The sequence below is a fragment of the Schistocerca gregaria genome, chromosome 4 (assembly GCF_023897955.1).
Source record: "Schistocerca gregaria isolate iqSchGreg1 chromosome 4, iqSchGreg1.2, whole genome shotgun sequence".
NCBI lineage: Eukaryota > Metazoa > Arthropoda > Insecta > Orthoptera > Acrididae > Schistocerca > Schistocerca gregaria.
In genome coordinates this window covers 756,396,409-756,414,972 of record NC_064923.1, presented here as the reverse complement: position 1 = coordinate 756,414,972, position 18,564 = coordinate 756,396,409, and the positions used below count along the sequence as shown (strand labels likewise).

The following is an 18,564-nucleotide window of genomic DNA, read 5'->3' as shown; positions in this document are numbered from 1 at the left end:
CACCGCTGCAAGAAGGGGGCAAGTTCCTCCGCGTACTCTGTTCTAAATCGAACTGGTATCCCATCAGGTCCAGCAGCCTTTCCTCTTTTGAGCGATTTTAATTGTTTCTCTATCCCTCTGTCGTCTATTTCGATATCTACCATTTTGACATCTGTGCGACAAGCTAGAGAAGGAATTACAGCGCAGTCTTCCTCTGTGAAACAGCTTTGGAAAAAGACATTTACTATTTCGGTCTTTAGTCTGTCATCCTCTGTTTCAGTACCATTTTGATCACAGGGTGTCTGGACATTTTGTTTTGATCCACCTACCGCTTTGATATATGACCAAAATTTCTTAGGATTTTCCGACAAGTCAGTACTTTACTTTCGAATTCATTGAACGCCTCTCGCATGGCCCTCCTCACATTACATTTCGCTTCGCGTAGTTTTTGTTTGTCTGCAAGGCGTTGGCTATGTTTATGTTTGCTGTGAAGTTCCCTTTGTTCCGCAGCAGTTTTCTAACTCGGTTGTTGTACCACGGTGGCTCTTTTCCATCTCTTATGATCTTGCTTGGCACATACTCATCTAACGCATATTGTACGATGCTATGACAGGAGTAAAACACTAATCTAGGGAGAACGATATGACGTAGAGAAAGGAATTATTAGGGAAAATATTGTCTGGAGCACATTAGGACGTGACAGTGGAATGAAGATTATGATAAATTGCCTACTACGCAGCTGTATAATTCGGTGCAAGTAGCGGGATTACTCGGAAATTTAATGCATGGCGATGTGTAGTCCGTGGGTAGCGACCGGTCTCGCCTCAACAGGAACGAGTTTGGTGGCTGCTAATTACGGGCGTGGAGGTGAGTGCCCGCTAGAGGGACAGAGCGGTAGCAGCGCAAGGCCAGCCGCAGGGCATGGGCGGACGCGTGAAGGCGGGCCGGCTGGCGCGCACCTGCCGACGAGCAACCACAGCCAGAGCAGAGTGGACGCTCCCTCCAGCTGGACCCGCCCTCCGCACCTCGAACGCTTTCCGCTTCTGCTCTCCATATACCGTATTACAAAGTAGGGTTGTAAGGTGTCAGGCAAATCCAACACATTCCATGAAAACCCTGACATGATAGCAAATCCGGCAGTAGGTCACATAGCTCCGAATAAATCCTGACTTTAAATTAACCCAAGTAATACGATCAACGAGTGAGCAAATGGAATACCACAGACTGAAACAAGAACGCCTAAATACATGTCATACCTTCCCACCGTGAAACAAAAGCAGTTCCGAGGGGAGAAACGAGAACAGAAGCCGAGAGCAGTACCATGTTAAGCTGGAAGGCCCTACGATAAGTGAAGGATACCCACATCGCCGGCCGATAGCCAAGACCATCCCCTAGCCCATGTTAAATAATAGAGCCCGCCAGAAGAACAGTATGGATCTTGCAAAAACACTAAAAGGGCCACGCCAGCTGCAAGTTTTAGCGTGAGACTATACGCGACTCTGTTACGTTGCAAACTTTAAAAACATTGCCCCACCACGAAAAGTATAACGTTTCTCATTGGATAGACAGAATTTTTGTAGGCGGAGCTTAAGGTTAACATAGAGACCCTAATCGTCCAGTTGGAAACACAGCCAGATACCTTTTTCTTAAACCAGCTTCGGTAAATTGTAGTAAGGAGAATTTAGAGAGGAGTTGCTTCCGAGACGGCGAGATATGTGGCGCTGCGCCGCCTGCCGACCCTTGACGCTGCCTGCCCAACGACAAGGTAATGAACGCACGCAATGACGTCGATCTGTTGTAGAATTTTAGAACATATTTTTTGCTCGAGTATCATGTCGTTTTTTGAAACCCGGAATCAACATGGATTCCGGAAACAGCGATCGTGTGAGACCCAACTCGCTTTATTTGTTCATGAGACCCAGAAATTATTAGATACAGGCTCCCAGGTAGATGCTATTTTCCTTGACTTTCGGAAGGCGTTCGATACAGTTCCGCACTGTTGCCTGATAAACAAAGTAAGAGCCTATGCAATATCAGACCAGCTGTGTAGCTGAATTGAAGAGTTTTTAGAAAACAGAACACAGCATGTGGTTATCAGTGGAGAGACGTCTACAGACGTTAAAGTAACCTCTGGCGTGCCACAGGGGAGTGTTATGGGACCATTGCTTTTCACAATATATATATAAATGACCTAGTAGATAGCGTCGGAAGTTCCATGCGGCTTTTCGCGGATGATGCTGTAGTATACAGAGAAGTTGCAGCATTAGAAAATTGTAGCGAAATGGAGGAAGATCTGCAGTGGATAGGCACTTGGTGTAGGGAGTGGCAACTGACCCTTAACATAGACAAATGTAATGTATTGCGAATACATAGAAAAAAGGATCCTTTATTGTATGATTACATGATAACGGAACAAACACTGGTAGCAGTTACTTCTGTAAAATATCTGGGAGTATCCGTGCGGAACGATTTGAAGTGGAATGATCATATAAAATTAATTGTTGGTAAGGCGGGTACCAGGTTGAGATTCATTGGGAGAGTCCTTAGAAAATGTAGTCCATCAACAAAGGAGGTGGCTTACAAAACACTCGTTCGACCTATACTTTAGTATTGCTTATCAGTGTGGGATCCGTACCAGATCGGGTTGACGGAGGAGATAGAGAAGATCCAAAGAAGAGCGGCGCGTTTCGTCACAGGGCTATTTGGTAAGCGTGATAGCGTTACGGAGATGTTTAGCATAATCAAGTGGCAGACTCTGCAAGAGAGGCGCTCTGCATCGCGGTGTAACTTGCTCGCCAGGTTCCGAGAGGGTGCGTTTGTGGATGAGGTATCGAATATATTGCTTCCCCCTACTTATACCTCCCGTGGAGATCACGAATGTAAAATTAGAGAGATTAGAACGCGCACGGAGGCTTTCCGGCAGTCGTTCTTCCCGCGAACCATACGCGACTGGAACAGGAAAGGGAGGTAATGACAGTGGTACGTAAAGTGCCCTCCGCCACACACCGTTGGGTGGCTTGCGGAGTATAAATGTAGATGTAGATGTGAACAGCGCATAAGGCTTCACTCAGAACTGCAGAAGTCTCATCTGTTACATCACCTTTTTACGTAATACTAGTGTCGATCGTCAATTAAACTTCGTGGTATTCACATTTTCTATTAGAAGTTAAAAATCTGAAACGCGATGATTTTTCTATTATATAATTACTGAGAAGCCACATCAGCCACTGTAATTTACGACAAGATAATAAGTAATTAAAGATAATTGAGGGGCAGTGTAGACCATTTTTGATAGTTTTCTCTTTTATGAAACTTAATTCAAACCTAGATTATAGATGAGATATGGCATAGGTCATCCTTCGATCCATTAGAGAACTACGAAACCTATTCAGGGAATATTCGCTCACATTTTTGTCGAACGCAGTACGTTTTTATCATCCTGTATTAAAATACTTGACTGCTTTATCAATGTTATTTCACAAGCTAACTAGGAAAGCCTTGAACCCCTTCCGCTAAATTTAGTTAGTATTAAGATTCTTTTACAGGCAGTGCAGTGGAGCTGACGCTGGAATCATGAAGTATTTGGGTATATCGTCGCTTGTCTCACTGATCTCTTCTGAACTCTACATGTCATGTGTGGTCTGTCGTCTCAGTACCAGCAACAGGTTCCAGGTTCAAACTAGTCAATTCCCTAAAATACACGCTCAGAGAGTCCTTGCGCGAAAGTGGTAGGGAGACACGACTTAGAACAAACAGACACCACACAGAATGTTAGAGGGTAGCCAGACGGCTTATTTTACCAGAAACGTGACCGGAAATTGGACAAGAAAAATGTAAACAGTAGAGTGAAGAGGCAGTGAAATGCTGAACTCGTAGCACGTCGGTGGCGTGACTCCAGACGTAATAATACGTCCTTCTAAATTAATCGTGGGGAATCCCTTACAGGTTGGTTCAACAGTCCAACGAACAAGAAACGATTGCTTCCTTCCTAATCGCGTGATTCTAGAACGTTACCGCATTCAATCTAAGGAGTAAAAAAAAAAAAGAAAAAAATATATATATATATATCTCGCCGAAGAAAGTAGTCGACACTCTCATACAAAGATATCGAATCGATAAAAATCAGTCTGACTTATATCTTAACTGCTTCATGTTACAGACTGCATATCTCCCAATACCGATAGAGATCTAACCAGCTGGTGCTTGCCACACCTACGTGCCAAGTAACTTACTCTGGCCGGATCCAAACAATTTGTTTTCCATTTAAAGAAGGCTACCCTTCATCCTCTAATATGGAACGGACAGCGATTAAAATCCTCATTGAATGTAATTGCTAGTTTATAGGCTACGGAGATTTATTTCACATGACCAGTTGAAAGTGACGTAACTGTGTGTTGCTCGAATAATGTCTTTATTATATTACGGCACTTAATTAATATAGCCAGTTTGCCGGCCACCAATTAAATCCTAAATAGCAATATCACCTAAATAATTCTCGTATGAGGAAGACACGTAGAATACTGGAAAATACCTCTGCATCGAAACGGTTCTGAAAGACGACACTTTGCATTACTTATAACGGATTCAACTAACAGTCTTACCAACATTTAGTGGATGAAACTGCACCAGTCGCACAAGGATGCTTAGCGCTTCTTGAAAACAAAATTAGTCGCTTGTACTCTGGATGCAGTTCCTGTTTTGCAAACATTCTCTTCACTCTGTTGTAAGCAGTTCTTAGCGACTGAAGGGTTTCGAGTAACAATGGGGAATGGAAAATGCCACTTATACCTGTCACTGTCTTCAGTGTTCTTCGTAGGAGCTTTCCGAGAGTGCTCTTGTGTTCCTGTTCTCTAAGTCACAGACGCTCATGTGGACTGAAAAATCGACCATGTAAGTTCGCGCAGGGATGAAGTTCTTGAGGGACTCTTGTGTTACACTTTCCGACAGTGAAATTCCGAGCGCAAAGCACAGTGGACACGTTAAAAGTAACCGTTCCATATGAGAAAAATCCAACTGTTCACAAGAGACACAGCAAAATAGAAGTTGTGCATGAGGTTCCATCTGGCACAAATTCGCACATAGCAAAAACTCCATGATATTCCTGATATACCTAGGAGGAACATCGAAGTCGGCATGCGGGTCCACGAAAGGGGATAACGGTCAAGCGCCTGCGATGTGCGAATCAGCCACCTGAACAGGTGATAGTAACGAAACAAATCTCTTATTATCTATTCAGTGAAATAAGTGAAGGTTACGGTCTGAAGTTCAAAAGTGTCAAGCTAAGTTGTATTCGTCGACAATCACTCCTCGGAATTGCTGCAGATAATAGCAAAAGAAAAGCCGAACGAAAAGGTGATAAAACACTACATGCGTTTTGCAGTTTCGTTTATTTATTTTACTTTTTACTGTCATCTTTAAATACTGGGTCTTTGTAGTAAATTGCTGCACATAACAGGAAGATGAAAGCCATTGCATTTTATAGTTTAATTTACGGGGTGCTCCAAAAAGAATTAGATTAATTCAAGTCTTCATATTTATTGATAAAAACTTACAAAGATGAAACGATTTGCAAAATACTCACAAAATCGTACCGTTTTTGGTACGCTGTTGCAGGTGCCCTACAACCACACGACCAGCAGCACGAACAACGCCTAGGTGTTTGCTAAATTCGTCACAAACGTCACGCAGTGAATCTGCTTTTATAGAAGTTGTGGCAGCTGTTGTTACGTTATTCACTTCTCCTATGTCGCGATGTAAATGGGAAATGAGCACACTTTCTTTTACATGTCCACATAAGAAAAACTCGCTTCGGCTCATGTCTGTCGATCTTGCAGGCCAAGAATTCGGGGCAGTGTCTCGTATGAAGCCATCGCAGTCGTCCTGGAATTGTACAAAGAGCCAGTTCCGCAGGATTTCAGGGCAGCTCATTTCAGTCTACGTGTTTTCCTCAAAAAAGAAGGGACCGTGTACTTTTTCACGAGAAATGGCACAAAAAATGTCCACTTTAGCTGAGTTTCTTTCGTGCTCTATTAATGTCATGCACACATTATGTCAGTTTACTTTACCGCTAACATGAAAAGTTGTTTCAGCACTGCACTAAACGACGCCTTAACACTCGCCAGACAATCGTATGAGAGATCGCCAGTTCTCTGCTTGTGCAGCGAGTAGACTGTCGTTGACTCGGCTCAAATGTTTGCGGAATTCTTTCCACCATGTTGTCAGAGGTGCGAGATCGACTTGCACTCTTGCCTTTGTACAAGCATACCCTCTTCTCAAATTGACGATACCAACGCCCAATGTTTTTGGATGGAGCAGATCTATGCCAAAACATCAACGAAGAGCACAGTGGACCGAAGTCGCTGACTCACTCTTGGCAAATTGCGCACACAAAAGGACTTCTGTCGAGCGGACATCACCTTACTTCTTAATGACTGAAAACTGAGAAGACATACTGAGTGACATCTAACGGCGATTTTCTGATACTCTTGGCCACAACCATTCAAAGAAGACATATTTCCCTGCCAGCACGTCCCATGTTTCGTAATGATGACCGTCCAAAACGAGGTCACTCTTTTTGAAACACCTTGTATTTGTTTCAGCTTCTTAATACCATCTGTAAGATAGAGTCGTCATAGTAAATTTTCCGTAGCTAGAAGATGCCTTACTCTCCGAACGGTCACTTGTCTTGTAACAAAAGCTACTCCGTCATTGAGATTTCGCGACCACTTGCCTAGATAAACTTATTCATTCTGCTAGAACAGATAAATCGAGGTTGACACACTACCAGAATATTAAGAGCAGATTGTATGAAGTATTTAATCTTAGGTTAAGACAGGAAATGACCTCAGATCAAGCTTAAGCTGAAGATCTGCGCCGTATGAACGTTAATCCCAGACCACATCGCCGTGAAGTCGGATCATATTTGGCTGGCGAAAAATCCCGATTCAGAGTTAGGTTCAGCTCTGAACGTCAGTTAATCGTGTAGTGACATTTACGATTCGTTTCTGTTGTTTTTAGCATATACCAATTGACATCATAAAAAAGTTGTTATTAACAAAAAATGGTAGGTAAATATGTGACTATGCCACTGCCACGCCGCTGATGTTCGCAATACTTCTTTTTAGATTTGGAAGGTTAGGTTAAGGAAATTACCGGCTACAATGTCTACTGTATAATCAGTCTCATAACAGCTGTTGGCAGACGTAATTTATGCGGTTAGTTCAAACGAATTTTACAGACACTTAGCAGCAGAGTAATAACTGAAAATTCGAAATGTCTGCAGTGAACAGTTAAGTGCAGGAATTTTGACAGCATCCAACGACGATTCAACATCTGTTATATGTGATCCCTCTCGGCTCGAGTAGCAATAGTTTTGCAATTCGTATTAAATTTTTAACTGCCGAAGACGTTCTTAAACTGCTATGACAATTTCACGTGCACTGATAAATATAACATAAGCAAGTATTTTGAAATAAACTAACCACGTACCTCTGTTCCATTCATTTCGGTGGCTCAGGGGTCGCGTTGTAAACCTCAGAGCAGAATATTTCATCTTCGATCACATGTCAATTCACGGATTTTTTTCTATTTTTTACTACTTTCTCTACTTTATTGGTCGTACAGATAACTATAAAAACATTACCACTCCACTCCGCACCATTAAAATCATATCCGTTTACCGAGAGTTCTGGACAATTGTTGGGCAAGATTCTGCGTGCAAACAACCCCGCGCAATGCGAATTACATTGTTTCCTTTCGTTTACTTTAGAGCTCTCTGAGTATTCAGATGTGTTCACTGAAGAAGATGACGTCGAGATCCAGCGAGCTACCCGCACGTCCTGTGAAAGGGTGAACCCACTCTTGGAGTCAAATAACAAGTAAGTTAAGCTGAGATTTCGTTTGCAGAAAAGCAGTGTAGAGCAGCTGAAACTAAGGTTCAGAGACTATCTGATGAGACCAACCAAATGAAACCAGCTGCTGACTGCAATGTGCATGTTGCTGTTAACCTTAAGATTTTACGCCACAGGAACTTTCTAATAGTGGTTGGTGATTTTTTAAAAGTAGACATAGCAACAGCTTTCAGAGCTGTCCGTGAGGTATCGGCGTGCATTGCCTCATTGAAAAATGAATTTATCAAAGTACCCATGGATGAAAATGACGTTAGGAGCACCCAGCGCACTTTCATGCCCTTTTAGGCGTCATTGACTGCACTCATATCTCCATCAAATCGCCCGGTGGCGACAATGCTGAGATATTTAGAAAACTCCATGGATATGTTTAAATGTACAAGCGATCTCAGACGCTAACCTGCGATGTTCAAATATTGTAGCTACATAGGCAGAATCTGCCCATGACAGAAATATTTTGGGAAACTCGCTCGTTCATGCTGATTTGGAGACAGAAGAAATTCCAGAAGGCATATTTCTGGTAGACAGTGCCTACCAGCGCTGCAGGTATTTCTTGACGCTGGTACTTCGTGAAGAAACGACGACTGAGGGAACCTACTATAGTCGCGCCTACAAGAAAACCAATTAAACAGGTGAAAGGATGTTTGGAGTAGTAAAAAGACGAGTTCCCTACTTGTGTTTAGGACCCAGAATGAAAGCAAATCATGCAGCAGTTACAAAAGCTGCAGCATTTGTCCTGCACGATATGGCTGTCAGTGCATCAGAGGAGCAGCCTGAATCTGATGACGATGTATTTGCTGGGAGAACAGTGTACGCAGAAATTCCACTAACTGCAGAACGTGAAGCCAAAAGAGTCATAATGCACCGAGATGCTTTTATTAATAATGTATTTATGCAAGAAGTTAAAAAGTTGGAATAAATGTAGCAAGTGTCAGTTTGAAAGCCAGATTTTCTTTTCCTTTCTTTTAATCTAGTTACTTCTCTGTCTCCTAGTGGAGACACCTCAAATCGTTGTCCCAATGACGTTGGTGTTTCCCTTGCTATCTCCCTCCATGCAGACGTCCTGAGTTGATATTAAGTAGTCGCACATTTCCATTTTAAAAATTCCGTCGAAATCCAAAAGGTTACGGTTGTCTACACTTAGCTGGTGCAGTATTCCAGGCAGCTCTTCGATTAGAACGTCTATTTTAACGTCAGATAATTCCACTTTATATGGCATAACCACAGGATTTTTATATTTCTTCGAAATAGTTTCCAGTGCTTCCCTGCCGATTTTTTCCCTTATCCTTATTGCCGTCACACTGTCGTTCCCGTGTAGGAGAAAAGGCAGATTCGCTTAGACAACATGTCTTGCAGTGACGAAATTGGACAATATACTACGTAGATAATAGTTAAATGAGTCACACATCTCCTTCTATATCATTACAGACCGTCCTCTTTCTAATTGTTCTTGACAATCGACTTGATCACAGATTTTAATCACCATAATGTTATCTCAAAACGGTTCTGTAATAGGTGTAAGCACATTTACATTCTTCTCGCTAAGTAGTTTGCCATTTTCAGTGTAATTTACGTTGCCAATGTCAGTGGCCAGATTATCCAGGTTCTGCTGTGATAACCACAAACCGAAGCGTTCGTCCGTTGGTCTTGTCTTCCTCGCTAACAGCTGAGGGATGTTTAGCCCTTTGGAGCAATACATGTCAATACTTTCAATACCGCGGAAGACTGATCAGTTGCACTTCCGGACATCTACATTCATACTCCGCAAGCCACCCAACGGTGTGTGGCGGAAGGCACTTTACGTGCCACTGTCATTACCTCCCTTTTCTGTTCCAGTCGCGTATGGTTCGCGGGAAGAACGACTGTCTGAAAGCCTCCGTGCGCGCTCGAATCTCTCTAATTTTACATTCGTGATCTCCACGGGAGGTATAAGTAGGGGGAAGCAGTGTATTCGATACCTCATCCCCAAACGCACCCTCTCGAAACCTGGCGAGCAAGCTACACCATGATGCAGAGCGCCTCTCTTGCCGAGTCTGCCACTTGAGTTTGCTAAACATCTCCGTAACGCTATCACGCTTACCAAATAACCCTGTGACGAAACGCGCAGCTCTTCTTTGGATCTTCTCTATCTCCTCCGTCAACCCGATCTGGTACGGATCCCACACTGATGAGCAACACTCAAGTATAGGTCGAACGAGTGTTTTGTAAGCCACCTCCTTTGTTGATGGACTACATTTTCTAAGGACTCTTCCAATGAATCTCAACCTGGTACCCGCCTTACCAACAATTAATTTTATATGATCATTCCATTTCAAATCGTTCCGCACGCATACGCCCAGATATTTAACAGAAGTAACTGCTACCAGTGTTTGTTCCGCTGTCATATAACCATTCGATAAAGGATCCTTCTTTCTATGTATTCGCAGTACATTACATTTGTCTATGTTAAGGGTCAGTTGCCACTCCCTACACCAAGTGCCTATCCGCTGCAGATCTTCCTGCATTTCGCTACAATTTTCTAATGCTGCAACTTCTCTGTATACTACAGCATCATCCGCGAAAGCCGCATGGAACTTCCGACACTATCTACTAGGTCATTTATATATATTGTGAAAAGCAATGGTCCCATAACACTCCCCTGTGGCACGCCAGAGGTTACTTTAACGTCTGTAGACGTCTTTCCATTGATAACCACATGCTGTGTTCTGTTTTCTAAAAACTCTCCAATCCAGCCACACAGCTGGTCTGATATTCCGTATGCTCTTACTTTGTTTATCAGGCGACAGTGCGGAACTGTATCGAACGCCTTCCGGAAGTCAAGGAAAATAGTATCTACCTGGGAGCTTGTATCTAATAATTTCTGGGTCTCATGAACAAATAAAGCGAGTTGGGTCTCACACGATCGCTGTTTCCGGAATCCATGTTGATTCCTACAGAGTATATTCTGGGTTTCCAAAAACGACACGATACTCGAGCAAAAAACATGTTCTAAAATTCTACAACATGTCGACGTCAGAGATATAGGTCTATAGTTTTGCGCATCTGCTCGACGACACTTTTTGAAGACTGTGACTATCTGTGCTCTTTTCCAATCATTTGGAACCTTCCGTTCCTCTAGAGACTTGCGGTACACGGCAATGATTTCCAGTCATACACACGGCGTAACTCCTAGCCCAATTGCGGTATTTTGTGTGTAAGCCCTGGGACAAAGAAATTCCCATGAAGATTCGAAATTTCCGCCAGAATTCGAAATTCCCACCAATGAGGTAGGTTGTGGGGAGTGGGGGAGGGAAGATGGGGGACGGAGAGGAGGGGGCTGCGGCACACGTGTAACTGAGAAAAGACATGACGTCATCCGGGGGCGGGGGTGGGCATGTCGGGGCGGGGGTGGGCTGGGGTGATTGATTGATCAATTTAATTAATTTGAATATCAGTTTGATATCAAAAGTGTTCTGACACCCCAACTCCATACTATTCATGTGGTGTCTACAGTGACTTTATTGCGATCCTGGAGACACCTAGGATCAGTGTTAATGTTTTATAGTTCCAGAGAATATCAATAAAATGACACGTACACATACACATTAGCATTTCACTGGTATATGAGAGCGAAGTCTTTCGCGATGGTATAAAACATTCTTGGAATTCTTGCCGCTTCAATTAAGGGTAAAACCTCGAGCTTTCGGTTATTACCTCCATCGTCTGCGTCAGTAGCAACTGACTGCCTAAACTACTCCTGTGGATTTTTGGACAAAATGGTTGTGGAGAGAAGCAGCGATCAGTATGATGAAGCAATAATTCAAGAACAGTGTTAACCGCATTTGTTATTGTTATAATACCGCCCACCGGTTTCAACCCGACGTAGGGGTCATCTATAGTTTCCTGCCGTTATGTAGACAGGAGTGACACCACCAGCAGTCGACCAATGGTGTAAAAGCCCAGACGATGACCCCTACGTCGGGTTGAAACCGGTTGGCGGTATTATAACAATAACAAATGTGATTAAGACTGTTCTTGAATTATTGATTACTCCTGTGGAGGCCATCTATAGTCTATAGACGGTCTGTGATTGGTCGCTAATTACGCAATTTTATCGCAGATGGCGTCAACGTCTGCGATGGTGGCGCCACCGCTCCCGTAGCTGCATAATAAGCATTGGAACGAATGTATCTGCATCCTCTTTGTATCGAGAGCTCTTTTGCCGGCACAGCTAAAATTATATCCACTGTCACGGTTGAAGTTCTTTTCATACAATCTTTCTTCTACAGTATGGTAGGAGCCTGGGACAAAACTTTTGTTTCATCACACAGTATTTTGTGTTTATTTGTAAGTCTGTGCTCAGCAACTGCAGATTTTTTCAGTTCTGGATTTTTAATATTCCATTGATGTTCCTCACAGCGGTCGGAAACGGTACTGACAGACTGACTCATGTAATTGCTTCCGTACTCAGAAGGGATGTTGTAAATTCCGGGGATCCAGAGACCGAGGCTGTCTTTAATAGGGCGTAACATCCTTTATCTCCTTAGGATGTCGGGAAATAAGTCTTATACCCTTTCCCAAAGGACTGCTTATTTTTCTGGATGTAGCGCCGACGAAAGGAAGGAATACAGCGGTGGCTCATCAAGTGAATATTCATTTTCACGTATCCTTTTCTTGGAGAACGTTGACTTCATATCATTTGACTCAAAGCCGTTCTTTCTGAACACGTATTTCAAATGATTATTTTCGGAATCCAAGTGGTCCTCGTCAGAAATAGTTTTTGTTCTATATACCCCTGTATTCAAAACTGCTTTTTTCTGGACTGGATCGTGAAAACTGTGGGCGCTAATATACAAATCAGTGTGTGTGGGCTTGAGGTACACTGAGTTGGAGAGACGTCTAACAGACTTCCGTTGTATCAAAACATCTAAAAATGGCAGCCTTTTGACTGAGAGAGTAAAGAAAAACGCCGTGAAATAGCATCACGGTGAATCTACATCTACATCTACATGACTACTCTGCAATTCACATTTAAGTGCTTGGCAGAGGGTTCATCGAACCACAATCATACTATCTCTCTACCATTCCACTCCCTAACAGCGCGCGGGAAAAACGAACACCTAAACTTTTCTGATCGAGCTTTGATTTCTTGTACACTCCTGGAAATGGAAAAAAGAACACATTGACACCGGTGTGTCAGACCTACCATACTTGCTCCGGACACTGCGAGAGGGCTGTACAAGCAATGATCACACGCACGGCACAGCGGACACACCAGGAACCGCGGTGTTGGCCGTCGAATGGCGCTAGCTGCGCAGCATTTGTGCACCGCCGCCGTCAGTGTCAGCCAGTTTGCCGTGGCATACGGAGCTCCATCGCAGTCTTTAACACTGGTAGCATGCCGCGACAGCGTGGACGTGAACCCTATGTGCAGTTGACGGACTTTGAGCGAGGGCGTATAGTGGGCATGCGGGAGGACGGGTGGACGTACCACCGAATTGCTCAACACGTGGGGCGTGAGGTCTCCACAGTACATCGATGTTGTCGCCAGTGATCGGCGGAAGGTGGACGTGCCCGTCGACCTGGGACCGGACCGCAGCGACGCACGGATGCACGCCAAGACCGTAGGATCCTACGCAGTGCCGTAGGGGACTGCACCGCCACTTCCCAGCAAATTAGGGACACTGTTGCTCCTGGGGTATCGGCGAGGACCATTCGCAACCGTCTCCATGAAGCTGGGCTACGGTCCCGCACACCGTTAGGCCGTCTTCCGCTCACGCCCCAACATCGTGCAGCCCGCCTCCAGTGGTGTCGCGACAGGCGTGAATGGAGGGACGAATGGAGACGTGTCGTCTTCAGCGATGACAGTCGCTTCTGCCTTGGTGCCAATGATGGTCGTATGCGTGTTTGGCGCCGTGCAGGTGAGCGCCACAATCAGGACTGCATGCGACCGAGGCACGCAGGGCCAACACCCGGCATCATGGTGTGGGGAGCGATCTCCTACACTGGCCGTACACCTCTGGTGATCGTCGAGGGGACACTGAATAGTGCGCGGTACATCCAAACCGTCGTCGAACCCATCGTTCTACCATTCCTAGACCGGCAAGGGAACTTGCTGTTCCAACAGGACAATGCACGTCCGCATGTATCCTGTGCCACCCAACGTGCTCTAGAAGGTGTAAGTCAACTACCCTGGCCAGCAAGATCTCCGGATCTGTCCCCCATTGAGCATGTTTGGGACTGGATGAAGCGTCGTCTCACGCGGTCTGCACGTCCAGCACGAACGCTGGTCCAACTGAGGCGCCAGGTGGAAATGGCATGGCAAGCCGTTCCACAGGACTACATCCAGCATCTCTACGATCGTCTCCATGGGAGAATAGCAGCCTGCATTGCTGCGAAAGGTGGATATCCACTGTACTAGTGCCGACATTGTGCATGCTCTGTTGCCTGTGTCTATGTGCCTGTGGTTCTGTCAGTGTGATCATGTGATGTATCTGACCCCAGGAATGTGTCAATAAAGTTTCCCCTTCCTGGGACAATGAATTCACGGTGTTCTTATTTCAATTTCCAGGAGTGTATTTTATTTTGATGATCATTGCTACCTATGTAGGTTGGGCTCCACAAAATATTTTTGCATTCGGAAGAGAAAGTTGGTGACTGAAATTTTGTAAATAGATCTCGCCGCGACGAAAAACGTCTTTGGTGTAATGACTTCCATCCCAATTCGCGTATCATATCTGCCACACTCTCTCCCCTATTACGTGGTAATACAAAACGAGCTGCCATTTTTTGCACCCTTTCGATGTCCACCGTCAATCCCACCTGGTAAGGATCCCACATCGCGCAGCAATATTCTAACAGAGGACGAACGAGTGTAGTGTAAGGTGTCTCTTTAGTGGACTTCTTGGATCTTCAATGAGAAGAACGAGATGAAATTAGCTATCTGTAGATCACGTGCTAGAAACGGAGTTATCTGAGGGACCTCTACATGGGCAGTGGGACTTAACATACAGAAAAGGAAGGAGAAGACATCAGAGTTTAACGCCGATGTGGAGAGTGTTAGAGAAGGAGCAGATCTTCGTGTTAGGCAAGGCTGTGGCAGCAAATCGGCTGTGATCTTTTCAAAGGAATCATCTGAACTTCGGTTTCAAGTGATTTAGTGATATATTGGAAACTTTAAATCCTAACAGCAGGAAAGAGATGTTAATCACTCACCTCCCAAATGCGATTCACATGATTTAACTACTGTTCCACTGCCCACTGCGCTTCGAAAACTACTTTCACAGCCTTAGCGTCAGTTACCAGCTTCTCACTCTCCGTCCGAACAGATCTCAAAAGGCCCAACGGTGCCGGTCGGTCGCCCTGTCATCCTCAGCCTATAGGGATCACTGTATGCGGATATGGAGGGGCACGTGGCCAGCACACTGTCAGTTTTCGTGACTGTAGCAGCTGCTTCAGAATCAACGAGCGCCTCCGTTGGTTTCACAAAGGCTGAGTGCAGCCCACTTGCCAGCATCGCTGAACAGACCATGACGGTGACCCATCCAAGTGCTGGCCAGGCCCGACTGCGCTTAAATTCGGTGACCTGACGGGAACCGGTGTTACCACTGCAGCAAGGCCAAGCTCTTCAAGGTATTCAAATTATCACTCTCTTGCTGTCTTACTGCAGGAGGCGTGGGAACGCATCAGTCAACGACTCACCAATGACAGAGGGTAGAGACCTGTTAATCCTGAAAACATTTCTGCCTTGTCGCGATCTAGTATTATAATAAATTTTCAAAAACCATTATCAACAAATTGATTAGTTGGTTGGGAGTGTATGTGAATGGGTTGTGGCAATAACCTCTCTGTTCAGAATTTTATTGGGCATGGAGGCTAGGCAGGTGAGGTGGTTGTTCTACTGGTGAAGGATGTTGACACCCGGAGAACCAGTGGCGGTGGCCGTCATTCGCCCTAAGGCGTCAGTTAAACAGTGTTGGCTGGAAACATATTTACTATTCGCCATTTTACAACATACATTGTCTTCTCCAGCGTGGCGAAAGGCGTGCTGAGTAGCACACCATTGTGTGGGGAGGAATGTGAGTGGAACGCCTGGAGACTGCAGGCGTTGCCGCAGGTCAGGACCCAGTGGCGGTGACGTGCGGGTAGCCTGATCGGGAGTCTGTAGGCGCAAGCCTACAGTTGCTCTCCAACGGCGAGCTCTCGAAGATGGCCGCGGTCTTAGGTGTGTATCAGTGGCATACCGGGGATGGCGGGTGTCGTGAAGGCGGAAGCTCAGGACTCCAAGAAGCAACACGTCCCACAGCCAACAGCTTGAGTTTGGCCCGTTGCAGTCACTTCGAGTGGCGCTTCACCGCAGGGACACCCAGCCCATCTGCATCTTCTATGTCAGGTATGTGGCTGAACAGCAGTGTCAGGTTGCGGCGACTAAGTCTCATCGCAGCTGTCTGGCTGAGGTCTCGGAGGGGAAGTCTTCGCGCACATACAGATTTACCAACCAAATTACCCTGTAACTAGCAAGACTGTCATTCCATCAGAATCGGAGATGTAGACTGAGAATGACGATTCTGAAAGGGGGGTATTTAACCTGGACATAACGTCATCGTGACAGGCGATCTGATCATTTGCCCTTTTAGCTCCGGGTTGTCAGCGATCTCGTCACCATCTTGGTGCCTCCGTTATTGTCTGTGCTGTCTGCGCCAAGCTATAACTATGAAACTTTATATATGTGTCCAGGAATTGGATCTGCTGTGGAATAGTGTGCATGTGGAAAAGAACGCTGTCATGTGGATACCTAATATTTTAAAGCGAGCTGCATTCAATAGTGACATTGCACTGTAAGACACAGGGCAGAACTTCTTTCCAAAAAACAAACAAAATTGTGGGTTTTTCTTTCAATTTAATGTTACTTCTAACAGCTTTTGCATTTAATATAGAGTTCTTGTTTGATTACTTGGCACTTTGTAACTAAGCTGTAGCTTTTACACGAAAAGACGTGTCAACTTATGTTCTTTTTCTTTAATGTATAACACAAAGAGCTACATAGCTGACAGTAAAAAAAAAAAAAAAAAAAAAAAAAAAAAAAAAAACAGACTTCGCTCGACAAAGTCTAAAGAGAGAATCAGTCACGACATGTCTTGATTAATGGAGTGTTATCGAGAAGAAGCAATCCGTCACATTACTTCATCAATATTAAAAGAATAAGCACAGGAGATCAAATAATAAGCAATTATCTTTAAGCTCTGCGTGAAAGATCTTAAGCGAAGCACAGGTGCTCACGCATTTTTATACACAGTTATCAGTCCTTCCACTAGCTTGATGCCGTCGCCAATACACTCCTGTATCAAACGGGTCTTGTCAAACGTGCTTGCCATCTCCACTCCATGATCCCGATAGTGGATTCTCAGCGCATTAAAGCATTAACGTCCCTGACATTTCACTCCATTCCACTGTCCCTTGCAGTGACAAATTATTTCTCACTAAACTGACCCTCTTCTGATGATGGTCTCTATAATCTTTTTTCGTGAGATCTTCATTTCTTAATTTACCTGTCTATTCCAAGACAAAAAGTTTCCACTTCATCCAATATTTCTTCTAATAGTTTTAAATCTTTTAACGAGAGGTGGGCTTCCTTGATTTTATGATATACTTTAATTTCCTCCGTTATTTTTCATTAATCTAATGCTTTCTTTCACGCATTTTATTGTACCATTAGGTACGCCGCTTTCACTAGATTCACAAAAAAATTTATGAAGGCAGTTTTTCCATTGTTTTACTGTCTTCTGGTACATTCAAGGCTAGTACTATTGAAACGAATAGTGTCACGGTTGTGGAATTGCATAAGCCCCTTTGCAACAAGAAATGTATAGCGACGGGCCACGCACGCAGGAAAAAACCAACATAAGACACTGTCAAAATATTTTTTGTAATAGCTCTTGAGCAACAGAAAGGAGGGTAAAAATGATGTAGAAAATTTTGGGATTGGAGGAGAGGCGAATGGATAAGTTGCTATATTTCTAGGGCATTCAGTTACCTAAAATGTATGCTGGAACGTGGCAACGGCAATTAACTACCGGCGTTACCAGAAATACTTGGGGGATGTTTCCTCGTACCAAAATAATAAAAATCTATATAAATATATTTACACAAAGTGCTTAAAGAGAATCTCATTTTATGTGGTTATTTGTCTGAAGTTGATGCAGCAATGTGGCCCATATATACAGGATGGAAATTAATAGAACCGACAAACTTCAGGAACTGATTGTCTGACTGGAAATGGAGGGAAAAATGTCATATTAACACGTGTCTGTACACATGTGCTGACGAATAAAATTCCTCTGACAACCTGCCGTGTTTGTAGCCCACAGACAGTTAAGCAGACTCATGATGCCAGTTCTGGTAAAGATTGATTCGTCGGTAAAGAGGATTGATGACAAAAATACTACAGTTGGGATGGTCTGGTACAGAAACCGTAGATTGAATCCTTCTCATAGAAGGTAATCCGCTGCACTCGTGGCAAGTGATCGGAATAGCAGCGATCGTCATCTAGGATAAACATAATAGTACTTTGGCTTACACCATGATGGTGCGCTACTTGCGTGGAACTTGTACTGGGGTTCAGAACCCGGTGCTCCAAGACAGGTATACGCGCAGTCCGCCGCCTTCATGCACGCTCGTCTGTCTGAAAGGAGCCACGACC

The 18,564-nt window shown here is 44.3% G+C and overlaps 1 protein-coding gene across 1 annotated transcript in view; it reads left to right on the top strand.

The window, feature by feature from the left end:
• Nucleotides 1-1,689: 1,689 nt before the first annotated feature.
• The window catches only part of LOC126266716 (uncharacterized), a 122,729-nt gene continuing 105,854 nt past the window's right edge, over nucleotides 1,690-18,564 (top strand). The window contains exon 1 of the mRNA XM_049971186.1: nucleotides 1,690-1,744. Within this exon, the coding sequence (XP_049827143.1) occupies nucleotides 1,693-1,744 (52 nt within the window). The 5' untranslated portion in view covers nucleotides 1,690-1,692. The remainder of the gene's footprint in view (nucleotides 1,745-18,564) is intronic.